The 14,325-nt window shown below is 33.9% G+C and overlaps 1 protein-coding gene across 5 annotated transcripts in view; it reads left to right on the top strand.

The window, feature by feature from the left end:
- TBC1D32 (TBC1 domain family member 32) overlaps positions 1-12,044 on the top strand; it is a 70,741-nt gene extending 58,697 nt beyond the window's left edge. For 4 of the 5 annotated variants that reach the window (XM_030267801.4, XM_012572763.5, XM_072926816.1 and 1 more), the window contains 6 exons: positions 3,414-3,483; positions 4,229-4,344; positions 5,357-5,511; positions 6,945-7,085; positions 8,898-9,086; positions 11,354-12,044. In XM_030267801.4, coding sequence (XP_030123661.4) covers positions 3,414-3,483; positions 4,229-4,344; positions 5,357-5,511; positions 6,945-7,085; positions 8,898-9,086; positions 11,354-11,473 — 791 coding nt within the window. In that variant the 3' untranslated portion in view covers positions 11,474-12,044. The remainder of the gene's footprint in view (positions 1-3,413; positions 3,484-4,228; positions 4,345-5,356; positions 5,512-6,944; positions 7,086-8,897; positions 9,087-11,353) is intronic. The other variant, XM_030267802.4, reaches the window with a different exon arrangement.
- The last annotated feature ends 2,281 nt before the right edge of the window (positions 12,045-14,325 follow it).

Here is a 14,325-nt window from a genome sequence, read left to right as displayed (position 1 = left end):
TGAGTGACAGCTTTAGTAATATTTTTTACTTAAGACAAAAGGGAAGCCAATGGTGTCTTTGGTGTAAAAGCACTTTAAACAGGGAAATAAATTAAATATTATCCAAATACCATACAAGTTACATGATATATACTGTAAAGCTGTTTCAGCTTGGCCTCCTGTCATTTCAGTATGAATGAGATGTAGCCCACTTTCTGACTTAAACACATTAAAGCTTTGTCATGGTAAGAGGGAAAATTAATAAGAAAGCAATTTTTCCTATAAATTGTAAACTTAATTGAAGTGTAGGCTGATCAGAAAGAATGCCACAGGACTATGCATGGCAGTTGACTTATGCTGGAGTGCGTATAGCTATAGACTGAGTTTAGTAATTTAAAAAATCATGCCTCATGGGAGTCTCTTTTTGTGCTCCTGAATGCTACATAACATTTTGAAAAGTGCTGCCCATTGAGGTGATTTCTAAGAATTTTCTTAAATTGTTAATCAGCTCCTAGAGAATTCCATATCCTTCAAGTCACTAGTTTAGTTTTGGCTTCTGTTTAACAGTGTTTTTCAGTTAAAGAAAAATGTGTGAAATGTCTGTTCAACAAAGATTTTTTTTTTTTTTTTTTTGCTTTAAGATAAATAAAAAGGAAGCTGCCAAAATATGTTGTTCATTCCATTTAGTAATAGCCAGAGTGCTGTATCATATTATAAATTCACAGTTCAGGGAGGTGGTCTGGCCTTTGACAATGAATGGCATTCTTATTTAGGGAGCTGGTTTTTCTCCATGCCTTTTTGTTATGAAACCTTTTGTGTTTCAAGACAGTTATATCAGTTGTATTGAAAAATATTTGTCAAAGAAATTTTATATAAAATTAACTCACTGCATTCAATCAGATGTATGGGCATCACCACAATAGTACAGTCACAACAAGCAAGTTTTTTGTCCATGGATTGCAAGATACAGTATTTAAATATTCCACTTGTTTTTCATAGGATTTTTCTAAGTTTAAGGAAGCATTTAAGGTTGCTAGGTCTAGTTTTTAATCAGTGGAAAGTAGTCCTTTGTGTATTCTAAATTATTTTACAGTGTTCCTAGGCCTAGTCTTCCCAGTTTGTTAAGTAATAAACAAAAGGGAAAATAAAAACTTTTGACTGAGATAAAAGAAGCACAATTTTTGGATTAGCAGGATACAGAGCTGTGATTATGTTTAATACAGTGGTGTCTGAAAGCAAGAGGTTTTGCCTTGATAAGGTACTGTGTGATAGAGAATTATTATTCAGTCCAGACTTCAAGTTAATTTTATCTTCCTTCAAAATACAGAGAAAAATATCAGGAGGAAGTGTGGTGAGAAAAAAAAAGCCCTTTCCAGCCACTAGGAAATTGTTACAACAGAGAAGAAAAGTCAATGAAAATCAGTGAAGTCATTTGTGTTCTTTTAATGTTAATGGACAATGAGCCTTCAGTACTTGCTGTAAACTGTTACAGAGTGGACACTGGGCTCACACAGTGGGCTGTGATACAGCTTTTTTTGTTACACCCTTGCTGGAGTGGGATACCTGCACTGCCACCAACAATAGGATCCACCTCAAAATGGAAGCAGGACTGCACTGGAGCTTAGAGGTCATTGCTTTACTTTCCCCCTGCTGCCATTAAACATGGTAGTGTTAGGACTGAATTAGGCATTAGCCACAGCCAACTCATTTAAATTCCCCCTATTATCTAGGATGGATGTATGCCTCTTGCCTTCCCACTTGCACAGACAAACATGAAAATATATTGACTTAGTATGGCAATTGCAGCCTGAGTAAACACGTAACTTGAAACAGGAGCTGTAAAAAGTTGTGAAAAAAAAAAAAAGTCTGTGGGGTTTTAACTGAAATGCCCTGTGAACTTATATGTATACTTCCAAAGATTGCACTTCTGGTATGCTGTGCAAAAGATATTTGAACTGCTGTTGATTGGCTTGCAGAAAACCTCTCTGATGTGCATTTAGTGTTTAAGTCCCATCAGATTATTGAATCAGATCATTTTACTCAAAGAGCAGTTGATATTTATTATGTATAAATATATTGTCAAAGGTACAAGGTTAACTTCTCACAACCCTAATACTTAAATTATTGTTCTCTGTGAAAGTTATAAAACACAGTGGGATTTTATTCTTACCATACATCTCATCTGATATGAGCAGATGGAATCTTTTTCTTTTTTTTGAGGGTTTTTTGTGTTTTCTTTTGTTTTGTTTGTTTATTTATTTTCCCTTTGAGTCCTTTCCTCCCTGAACTTGTAACTATTTAATCTTTAAACCTTAGTTTCTGTTTGTGTGCCAGGAACAAAGAGTGTTTATCTACATAAATAGCCAGGGAATCCTTCACTTTGATTTCTGTGTCTGAGGATATAGAAAAAAATACATAAATTACTGTGTGATCTGCTTAATTATATTTTTACATCTATCATTTACATGAATATACTTTAACTTCTGCTGCCATATCTATTATTTACATTTTTAATAAATGTTGTCAGTTAATAAGGGTTTTGTTTCATTTCTTGCTGTTTTTAAGTAGAACTTTCAAAGAAGTATACTTTAACTTCTGCTGCCATATCTATTATTTACATTTTTAGTAAATGTTGTCAGTAAATAAGGGTTTTAATTTGTTTCATTTCTTGCTGTTTTTAAGTAGAACTTTCAAAGAAGTATATTCAAGGTTTATTCCCTCAGCTTTGTAACTCATAATATTATTAGACTGCAATTTTTATCTCAGGTATAGTTATCTTAGATGATAACATATGTCTGATAGGGAAAAATGCCCATTTAAAATGTAATTTAGAATTTAAAATTTTCAGGAAATGCTAAAGCAGTGGTTGCTTTAAATCCTTATTTATTTATTTATTTCTAGCTTGGATTTTTAATTTAAACAGCTGCAAAAAATGGGGTATATTTTACTGTATGAAAAAATGCATGTAAATATAGGATTTAAATAATTTATTAAATCTATCAGTTTTAAAGTTTTCTGTGATCGATACCAGAATAGAATTTTTGTTAATAAAGTTGGAATTATAGCTAGAGAATTTTAAGAGCTCTGTAATGGAAGAAAGTGGATCAGAATAGGTTGCCTTGTCTGATTTCTAGGCCAGAAAGGATAAAGTTCTACTAAGATATGGGGCTGAAAAATATGTTACTTGCTGTAAATCGAATGATAACCATACCAACCATGAAGATTTTCTTATAAAGATGGTGATTTTCATTTTAAAAAAGTTTGTGAAGAATGTGGATTCTTTATGAATCCTTTCCAAACACTACCAAAATAATTTTGAATAGGAGACAGTTTTCCAGAATTGGTATTCATACACAGAAAAAGCTTTACATTAGTATTCAGTTCAAATCATATTTCTTATAATAGTTTATTTAATTTGTTTTCTTTTGTTTTAGCCATGGATGGAGATGTTAAGAAAGAAAACCTTTCATCTGTGCAGCAGCTTGGTGTTGAAATGACAGTCAGGTACATGGTATTAAAATATTTCCCTAGAGTATTTCTAGGATTTGTTTGATTTTCACAGAATGTCTTTAATAATACTTAATCCATCAACTCATTGCTTTATAGCATTTAAATCTAAGATAAACTTTAGGAAAATGAATTCTAACTGGAATTGAAAAAGGTATTAGTACATAATTAAATTATCTTTACAGTTGATGTATGTTATTATCCTCTATTTTTGTAAAGACTAACTGTAACGTGCTAGTAAGATTTACCATAAAATTGCATTATCCTGAATTATGTGTCTTTTTTTCCTTCGCATTACTTCGCTATATGATTCTGTTTAGCTAAGCTTAGTTATATGCCATTTAAACATTTTATTTGGCTGGTAATTTGCAGAGCTGTGATGAAGGAAAAGCTTAGATATCTGTACTTGCACAGATTTCTATCTTTAGCATTAATGTTTGAATTCTGATTATAATAATTACACGTACATTATATTGAAATATAAATATTGCATGTGAAGAAACTGAGTCATGTGTGTTAGAATACTCGCTTCTCCCCACCACCATCTCTAAAACTGAACTAAAGGGAATTTGGGTGAGGATTTGTAACAATGAGCAGCAGATGTTTGCTGTGTACCCTTTCTAGGAAGAGCACAGAAGGTTTTATTTGATTATTTATGTGTATATCTGCAGCATCGTTTTAGTGATGAACAACTTTATGACAGATTAACTAAAGAGGGTTTTTTTTTAACTTCTTGAAACAGATATGGAAAATACTTAAACTTGCTAAAAGAAGATGCTGAAAATGGGTTGTGTTTTGTGTTAGTGAATTGTGAGGAGTTTCTGAAACAACAGCAAAGAACTGTGGTGTCTTCACTTTGTATCCTTTCCTGATGGTATAAGTTATATAGTCTAAAAATTTCAGTGGAATTTGAAATCCTAGTTTGTACTTTCAATAGAGGTGTAGGTGTGTTATATTTATGGAAAGAAAAAAAATTTAAAAGAGCACTTTTACTTTGTAATTTTATTAAGTTAAACGCATTCCCAATGCACTTAAGAAAATGTTGACCTTTTTGTTCCCATACTTTGTTAGAAGTGCAAATTTCATTCACTTTTTATCCTCATTACTCACATTTCTCATTCATCAACTATTTTGGAGTGGGATCACATGTTTTTGATTGTGCTAAAGAGCCTGCAGCAATGCAGCTTTGAACATTAATGAGTATGTGTGGTACTCCCACAATACCAACACTGTTAATGATACTGCCCATGTAGTGGTAAGTGTGATAAGTAGATGTAGTCAGATCAATAGGAGTGGTTAGACTTTTGGTTATTTTGGATCTACTGTGGAACTTCCTGTAAAAAAAAAAATAAAACAGATAACAGCTTTTCAACCAGCTTTGCTATATTATTCTCTGTTTTGCATACCACTATTAAATTTGCATACCACTATTAAAATATACTTCAGGTGTATATCAGAATATGCTGAATCTCATTTTTAAGGCTTTTCTTTTACTTTTTTTAAAATAATTTTTACTCCTGTTTTATTCCTCCACTATTCTCTTTTCTTGCACTTTATAAACACACTCACTTTGGTGCAGATTTTTTTGCATTTAGTTGCTTTTTGTTTACTTTTACTGATTTAGCTTGACTATGTATTGACTAAAAAAATTAGTATAAGGGGAAAACAGCTTAAATTGTTTCTCTTAATTCAATTTGAGAGCCAACTGTGCCTTGATGCTGCCTTCTGTGCAGCTCTGTTCCCCATGGCCATGTCTAACAACCCCAACTCCTGGCTCTGTGTGCGTGGATGTCGGAAGGAGGAGAGCTGTGGTTGCTGCAGGAGAGTGAGGAGTAGATCTCTGCCCAAGTTCCTTAACCTCCCTGTTCAGGCTGCTTGCAGGAGCACTATGCTGGTTATGACTGGTTTGCATCTTCCATCTTCCTCATAATGTCAGGAGACAGGGAGAGGACACTGACATTTCTTCAGCAATTTTCATGTCTTCTTGTTTCAGCATTTCTCTGGCTACCAAGACTGCATTTATCTGTAAGAATTTATAACCTGTTTCCTTCTGAAAGGCTCCTTTGAAAGTTCACAAATGAGACTTTATTACTTAGTTTTGTTTTTTCTTAACTTTTTTTTTATTATTTGTTTGGTTTTTTTCCTAATGCATTATATTTTCCTTAAGCTCCCCTAGCTAAATACATGACCCTGAAAAATTCATGGAAAAATGTAGATCTGATATTTGCTCAAATTTTTGTTTGAAAAGAGAGAAGTACCAGGTGGTCTGAAGACAATGTTAATGATTTTTAAAGCTGGAAGTAAAACAAACTTTGTTAGTGGCATTAAATTCTGTGTGAAGGCTGTGATACTGCTGAATGAACTTTTTTTTAATTATCAGATTCCAGTAAGAGAGCAAGTCCATTGATCTGATTTTTTTTTGGTTTTTTTTTAGTTACAGTTTTGAAATTTGCTTAGTACATTTGAGTATATTTAGTAAATTTTAAAAATTATTACTGCATAAATACTGTATGATTTATAATTTTAAATTGTCGGTATCTGGATTGAGGTTGTAATATAGGAAGCATCATTTCTATCTTTCATTATGGGAGTTCCCAGCTATTTAAATAAAACCCTTTGGACATTGTCATGTTGTGTTTTGAACACAACCTCTAAACTTGTAGTCTCTACCAGAGAACTCTGAGGTACACGAAGCGCAGATTAGATTCTGTGCTTCTTCTGCATGGAGGCTTCTGTAGTAATCTGTGATCTGTCTTGTCACTAGAAGGGATGATGGTATCAGTCCATTCAGCACTGAGTCTGACCTGAGGTTGTTCCAGCATAATGAAATTTGTACTGAAATTTGCTCTATTCTGCGAGTGCAAAAAAACCCAAAAAAACCACTGGTGCCAAGGATTCAGTACCTGCAACTGGGCATTAATATCCAGAGCCTTCCATAGTGATAAAACCTCTGCTCCTTTTGCTGCACATAATAGGATTTCACTCACACTCTCCACACATGCTGCAAAGATATGTGCACACAAAAAAAACCAACTCCAAATATAATGAAGTTCTACTTCACCACTAAATGGAGGGAAAAAAATCAGCAGAAATCAATCTTTTTTTTCTTCTTCAATTTTCCTGTTTAAAATATAACAACAATTTCTCCATCTCTGTTTTGGCAATTAAAGCCTGTATACAATAAGGAAATACACTACAAATGCACAGGAACAATTAGGATATATTTATTAACACTTTTCTTTAGTTATCTACATGTTTTTCTTGATGAAAGTACAATCTATTTTGTTTATCCTGTTTTCTGTCTATAAAATAATCAGAATTACTTATCTTACATATAAAAGTGTGTATGTTTATATTTTGTTCTCAGCAAGGCATTAAAAAACAACACATTTCTGTAGTCTATAATCCTGTTCCTCAGTTTCATTGTTGATGATGATGATGTTGTTGTTGTTAACCAGATGCACCTGCCTGTTACAACAGTGGAATATGGCATCCATCCAGTCTATTTTTGCAGTGCTCACTACGTTGAAATGTTGCTGAAAGCTGAGTTGCCCCTTGTCTGCTCAGCCTTCCACATGTCTGGTTTCACTCCATCCCAGGTAACTGATCATAAGTGTATTAAGTTATCATCAATCTATTGACTTAAATCTACAAAATCAAGAATACTGAGGAACTACTGGCCATTTTTTCTAAATGGCACTTGTGTGGTTGTTATAATAATGAGGGTAAGAGGTAAGAACACAGTGACTTAGAGCATCTGAAAATAGAAAGTGACTAACTCATAGAATAATACCAGTGTATGGGAGCTGATGACCTTTTATTACATGTTCATGCGGAAAAATTGATAAAAATTATAAGTACTAAATCCTGACATTTAGCATTTAAACAAAATACCTTTTTCCCTGGAATAATTAGCTAAATTTTCCATAGGAGAGAAATGGATAATTTACCATGGGTTATATACTAGGAAGCATTTCCTGTGATATTAGAGAAAAATTAATTTTATATGAGCTACTGTAACTATTACAATCAGGTAACACACTATTCTTTCATATTAAAGAGGTGTTACAACAGAAGAAATTATCTGTAACACCAGCTTTCATTTTGCCTACTTACAACAATTGTTTGGTAGTATGGACAGCTATGTATGAACCATTGTTTCTAAAGATTGCAATCATGATGAAGGGTAAAGAGCCCCAGGCAGTGAGTTACATTGTCCATGCAAAGGACACCTTGCCAGAGTGAGAAAGTGTATTGCTGTGCCAAGGCAAGGAAAATATTTTTCATCTTATGCCTTCAAAATTCATTTTTTCCTGCAAGATTTACAGCTGAAAAGACTCTTTAATGGGGGCAGATGCCACTGTGGTACAAACATTGCTCAAATTAGTCAGCTTGGTGTTTGGTTTTTGAGGCAAGAAGAATAGCAGATGAAGGAATTTATCTCAGCATAGGAATAAGGTGCTTGTAATAAGGTTCCTATTTTAGGATGAAGAAAATACATGGAGACAGTCACTCCTTCAGCTATTCTTGTGCAAGTTACACTATTTTCTTTTTTTAATTGTGTGGACTCAGTAATACACTAGATACTGTTCTAAACTGCTAATAATTTTTTTTTTTCATTTATTTAACAAGTTACTGAAATGCTATTCATGGGTGCCACTGTATCTTCTGCATGATTTTGCAGTTCTACTGCAGTATTGAAAAACAAACTCTGAACTGTGGAAACAGTTTAATTTAAGAGATTGTGTGCCTCAGTAAATACCTCAAAACAGATTTACTGCCAGACTATGATTATTGTCATCTAATTGGAATTGTGGTAATTCTGCTGGATATTTTTAAACACTTAAGGAATGATTAGCAGAAGATTTGTGGTCTAGAACCAAATTAAATGTACATTATACCTCTTAATACATTGTAATTTAGAACAGGGCAAAGGAGTCACTGTGTTCATACTCTCTTCATTAAATGAAAATGTGTTTTAGGGAAGGACCTAAAATTCATTTATAATGCAGAGAAATACTTTAATTGAAAGGAAAACCCTAACTGAACATGTCTTCATCACTATTATTACCCTTTAGGCCACATTTAAAACAAAATCTTCAAAAAAAAATCACTTTTGCTTTCATTGGACTTCAAGTCTCAAACTTAGGAGGTGCCGGAATACATTCCTACAAGTGTGGATTGCATGGATACAGCGTATTATGTTTAGTCAAACTCACTAGGAGTCTATTCAGAGGCTGTGCATTAAAAATTGTGAATCTTGGCTTCTTTTGTACTTTAGCCCTTTTATTTTCATAGCTGGGGTAATGTTATAGGGAAAAGGTTCTGTAGTATAGAAAAGAGATAAAGCTGATCAATTATGACTGAATGTATAGAATTACTTAATTATATATAATTTCATTCTCATCTAGATCTGTCTGCAATGGATAACTCAGTGTTTCTGGAATTACATGGACTGGAGTGAGATCTGTCACTACATTGCCATATGTATTTTCCTTGGTCCTGATTATCAAATATATATATGTATTTCTCTGTTCAGACACCTACAGCAAGACATCCTGAAGCACACAGAAGCCCGAGATCTTCAGGTTTTTCTGAAAGTAAGGGTTTCTTAATTTTTCAACTGCGGAGGAGAACCAAAGCTCTGAATACTGAGGATATATACTATATATATATATATGTATATATATGTATATATGTATGTATGTGTATATATATATGTATTTAATCTGAAACTCTTACTGAATTTCACTTAGTCCTTTTAAACAAGTGAAATAATATTTTAATTTTATTTGTTCCCTGGCAGGAAATTGTGTATAGTATTTTCCAGAAAATAGCTTTCCTGTATTTTTGACTGAGTAATTTCTTTCATGAGCAATGAAAATAGGCACATGAAGTCAGGAGAGCATTTGATTCAGTTCTCTGTATGTGGGCTCAATCTCATTGAACAAGGTGCTTTCCAGAAAAGTGGGTTTGCACAGTTGTTGCTTGCTGAAACTTGTAGAGATGTAGCACGAAGCTGATCAAGCTGGTAGTTTGAAGAAATGCAAATTACTATGTAATCAGCCTCACAATTTGATATTCTTTCCCAATTATAAACTATGTTTGGGGTTGGGGCTTTTTGCAGGGTAGTGCATAGCTGTAGCCGCAGTCATAAATTGATACAGTATCTTACTCTTCTTCACAGGGACATTTTTGTCTTTTTTGCTAGTTTTTTCACCTGTCAAAATTTTTTGAGAACTAGATATCTGCATCTTAGTATGTCCTAAGAATAATAGTTTTCTGACTAGTTTGCATCCAATTTACATATGCTTAAATATGGAAACGTAGCTCAGCACAATCTGCTTCCTTGAAAATGTTTGGTACACAGTCTAATGAATGTATTGTTTTATTTTCCCTGGTTTTGGACAAGGTATCTTTAAAGCTGTATCTTGATGGCATTGTTGGATAGAATATGTAAAATATAGAAGAAAGAATTCATACATTGATACATGCAGTATAATCAGACTAAAGGTTTGGCATGGTACTGTTAAATTAATGAGAAAAGAATGTAAATTAATGCAGTACTGGAACATCGGCAATTTATTGAGTGACCACTACAGAAAAAAAAGGAGTATACTTGTATTCCTGCTATTGATAAGTCTTAATTAATTGAAACTATAGAATGGTTTGCGTTGAAAGGAACCTTAAACATCATCTAGTTCCAATCCATCTTCCACTATACCATTGAATCTGGCCTTGAACACTTCCAGTGTTGAAGAACTTCATTTCAGCCTCACCATCCTCACAGTAAAGCTCTTCCTCATACCTAATCTAAACCTACCCTCTTTGAGTTTGAAGCTGTTTCCACTTGTCCTGTCACTACATGCCATTTAGTGTGTATATATATATATAATTTTATATTCCACCGTAGTCAGCTTTCTTATAGTGCATGAGGAGCAACTTGGAAGGTAAAATTTTACTTTTGCTTTGCTTCTGTGTAGAGGAGAAGAAATATAAAGACTATTTTGAATTTCTGTTCAGATTCCCAAGTTCAGTTTTCCAAGCCTGAGTAAACGTTCGCAGGAGAATTCTACTTAGCAGAGATTCACAATTAATACACCAGAGGTGCAGCTTATGTCCGCAGAGACTGCCTCCAGAGCTTTTTTTGCAGCACATGCTGCCAACAGTGGTAATACTTAGTAGATTATGAGTACACAACAGTAACAACCCTTTTTACACTAAACCATTCTTCAGGATCCTGTGTTCTGTGGGGCATCCTCCTCATCCTTCCAATATAGTAGCCATGAGAAGGAACATTATCTGTTTGTTTTCTGAGAGCACTTTCTTTTAGTCTGTGTTTTGGAATTCATAAGAATTAATCACTTTTAGTGGTGCAGAACAGTTTTTTTCTGGTTTTATTTAAGCACATTGTAAAGAAAAAACAGGAGATGTGAATATTTTTTTAAGCAATGATAAAAGAAGATCTTCATAATCTAGCTGGATATAAAAGCCACACTTATAAACTTGTGCCATGTGCTGGTGTAGAAATCTTCTTTCAAAAGAATACTTTAGTACCTGGCTTTCCCTTCTTAAAGCTTCTTACCTTAAAAATCTTCAATAAAATATTCTCCAAAAATGAGGTAAACAACATCCCAGTGAAATGAAATTCTCTGATACCAAGTGTGTAATTAGAAAAAAAAACTGTCTGAAAGCAGATATTGCCAAATCTGTATTTCTAAATAAAACATAATACAATCTATTTTACACAGCCAGGCTCTGACAATCAGAACAAAATGAGCTATCTTTAGAAGCTTGGAATTCATTAAACTGGAGTTGTACTCTTTTTTCCCTAGCTAATAAATGCTTTCTCTGTGTATCTGTGCAGGAGGAAGCACTGCATGGATTTCGAGTGAGTGACTATTTAGACTACATGGAAAGCTTGCAGGACATCTACAGACCAATGCTGATGAAAGACATGAGGACCATAAAAGCACAGAACACATAGCTGAAGCAAACAAGCACTTCATTGCTTTGATTACATCCTTTAAAAGGATGCTGATTGATTGACTGAGACCTCAGTCTCACCTAAAATCAGCCAGGCTGTTGAAATGTACATACTGTAAAATAAGTGCTTTCAGAATATAGTTTTTCAATAAGATATAACCTACTTTTGATAACGAGATTTTCCCAGACAGGTTATGTGCACAGCCTCATTTTCAGTTAGCAGAAGGCAGCTGCAGAAGTCCCCTGTAGTATGCTGAAGTTTCTTCCTTCTAAAGCCTTGAACTCGTTCTCAACTCGTTGTCTCTTTGTCATCTGCTTATAGCACCATCCTAAGCCTTCATATTTTGCTTGGGTCTGACAAAAGGATTTTTTTTTTAATTTAGAAACAACTGCTATTGTGTATTCATGTACATGAAAAGTCAACAAATGGAAACCAAATTCTTTGTTCTAACTTTGTGGATTACGTTGAGAAAATGAGAAGTTTGAATACATGCAATGAAAAAAGACTTGATATTCCTGTCTTTAAAAAACCCAAATAAATAGTTTTATGTGATAAAACATTATTAACTTTTGTTGTGAGTGAAATTGGAATTTTTAAGATTATTATTTGGCTAAAGAAGAAGGGAAAATACTATATTTTGTCAACACATGCAACAACATTTTCTTTACAGAATATCCATAATCTCAAAATATTTTTATTATAGATTAATGTTATAGTGTTTTGGAAGTCCAATCGAAACCATGCATGTTGATTTCCAATTTATCCAGTATTGTTACCATATTCCTGGGAGACAAACTAAATATTACTGCATAGTTCCTTAAAAACAATTTTGCTAGATAAAGTGGATATATATACACTAATTGAGCACATACTCAAATTCAAATTATAAAACACATTAGAACCTGCAGTGAAACCTCTGAAATTATATGCAACTCTAAGAGTGAGCACTGACGAAGGTTTTCCCACTAATTTCTACTTTCATGACTGTGCATTTCATAAATTCACAAGTTTAGCTTTTTTTCCTGTCTAGTAAAGATATATTTTAAATATTTTTGCACTTTTGTGAACTGTGTTAGCTCACCTATATGAATAAAAGACACTGGCAAGTATGAGGAAGGAATTATGACAAGATCTGATAGAACCAAGTGTTGCCTGACACTGAGGCCAGTGAATGTTATGACTTGCATGATATCTATTCTTTTAACCTTAATAGGAGTTTCTCTTTTCTTAAATATCCTTATTTAGGCATATATCTCAAACGAAGAAACAATAAATAACAAACATCCAAGTGGTGAATAACACTCAAACACTAATATATACATATTTCTAGACAGACCCTGGGTGATTAAATATCCATTACAAAGTAAGTCATTAGTTTATTAGCAGCAGCAGAAATTTTTCAGGAAAATAGCCTTTGTGATAAGCATATGAGTAACCCAGGGACTCTTGCCATATAAATAGCTGTCATTTTGTATTCCTTGTCCCCCAGCAAAGAAGAGAGAGATACTGCAGAGCTCACCCTTAATATTAACAATTTTCATCACTATTGCATCAAATTAATCCAAAGAGATTCAGTACACAATAACCAGAAAGAAGAGTCAGATACAAATAGTAGAAAGCAAACAGCCTGACTACCAAGCAGTGCTACTGATAGAAGCAATTTTTGCATCGTTTCCAGCAATTCAGGTGACTGCAGTTTCCCCATCTGCAAAACATCTACATTTTCATACAGTCCGTATGTGCTGAGATGATTAATTAGAGAACCATAAAATAGTTAGTACACGAAAATCTTATATAAATGCTAAATCTTAATGCCTGGTAATAACTGAACATTCTGTTGTGCCCTATGACAGAAACAGGACATTGATACCTATTACAAGTAGACTGAAATAAAGCTTGAAGTGATTGGGAAAACAATGGTACCTTCTTTAGATCAATGACAGTCTGAAAACAAATGACCATTTTAGCAACAGATACCTGAAGACACACTCACATGCTATATTACCTCCAGATTGAAGACTCCCTTATCCAGCTTTGCTGGTTTATATAAATTTCTCCGTTCAGCTCCCTATTTTCTTTCAGGGAGCTATTCTACTGAGATGTAGACAGTTTCTATCTCAAAGTCTATTAGTATTTTTCTGGTTTCCTCTTCCAACTGCTCTTTCCATCATGATTGTATTTACCTCTGTCAGGCTTTTTCTCTCTGTTATTTTCAGCTGTCTCATTGTTCCCAATCCCCAGTGACAGCCCAAGCACTAAAGGATAAGAAGTATTTCCTTCCTTATACCTAAAATGTGTAACTAAACTTGATTTAAAATAAACATAATGGTGCAAAACCCCCAAAACAAGACACTAAATAAATCCCCAACTTGGAAAAACTGAGAAGCCAGTTGTAGGAAGACATGACCCACCCAAATATGCTGTCAGCATTCCTGACCCAGGCTCCTACTGGAAGAAATGGAGCTCTGCTACCACTGCCTGTCTGTCATATTCCCCTGACCATCAGCTGGGATGCCATGCTGGATAGAAACATTTGTGTTGTTTTTAAAAGATATATAGTTTCCAAACTATCTCCTCTAGTCTCTGCAGCATGAGTCAGTCTTTTGGGATAAAAAAACAGTAATATCCAAAAATACTTTTCACCTCTTCATGTCTGCCCAGTTGCCTTTTGACAATTTTTTTTTTTAATGACTGTTCTGCAGGTACAAAGTTTCTCCATTGCTATTTATAGCGTTGATGCAACAAGAGAAATACTGACAGTGAAAGCATCTAGAAACTTTAAAACAAAATATTTTAGATGTGGTAGGGGAAAAAACAGATCAGTGGTAAATAGTAAAAACCCAAACTCAAAA

Source organism: Taeniopygia guttata, chromosome 3, assembly GCF_048771995.1.
Source record: "Taeniopygia guttata chromosome 3, bTaeGut7.mat, whole genome shotgun sequence".
In the NCBI taxonomy this organism is placed as follows: Eukaryota; Metazoa; Chordata; class Aves; order Passeriformes; family Estrildidae; genus Taeniopygia; species Taeniopygia guttata.
The sequence above is the reverse complement of the archived record's forward strand: the minus strand, read 5'-3'. Positions and strand labels throughout refer to the sequence as shown.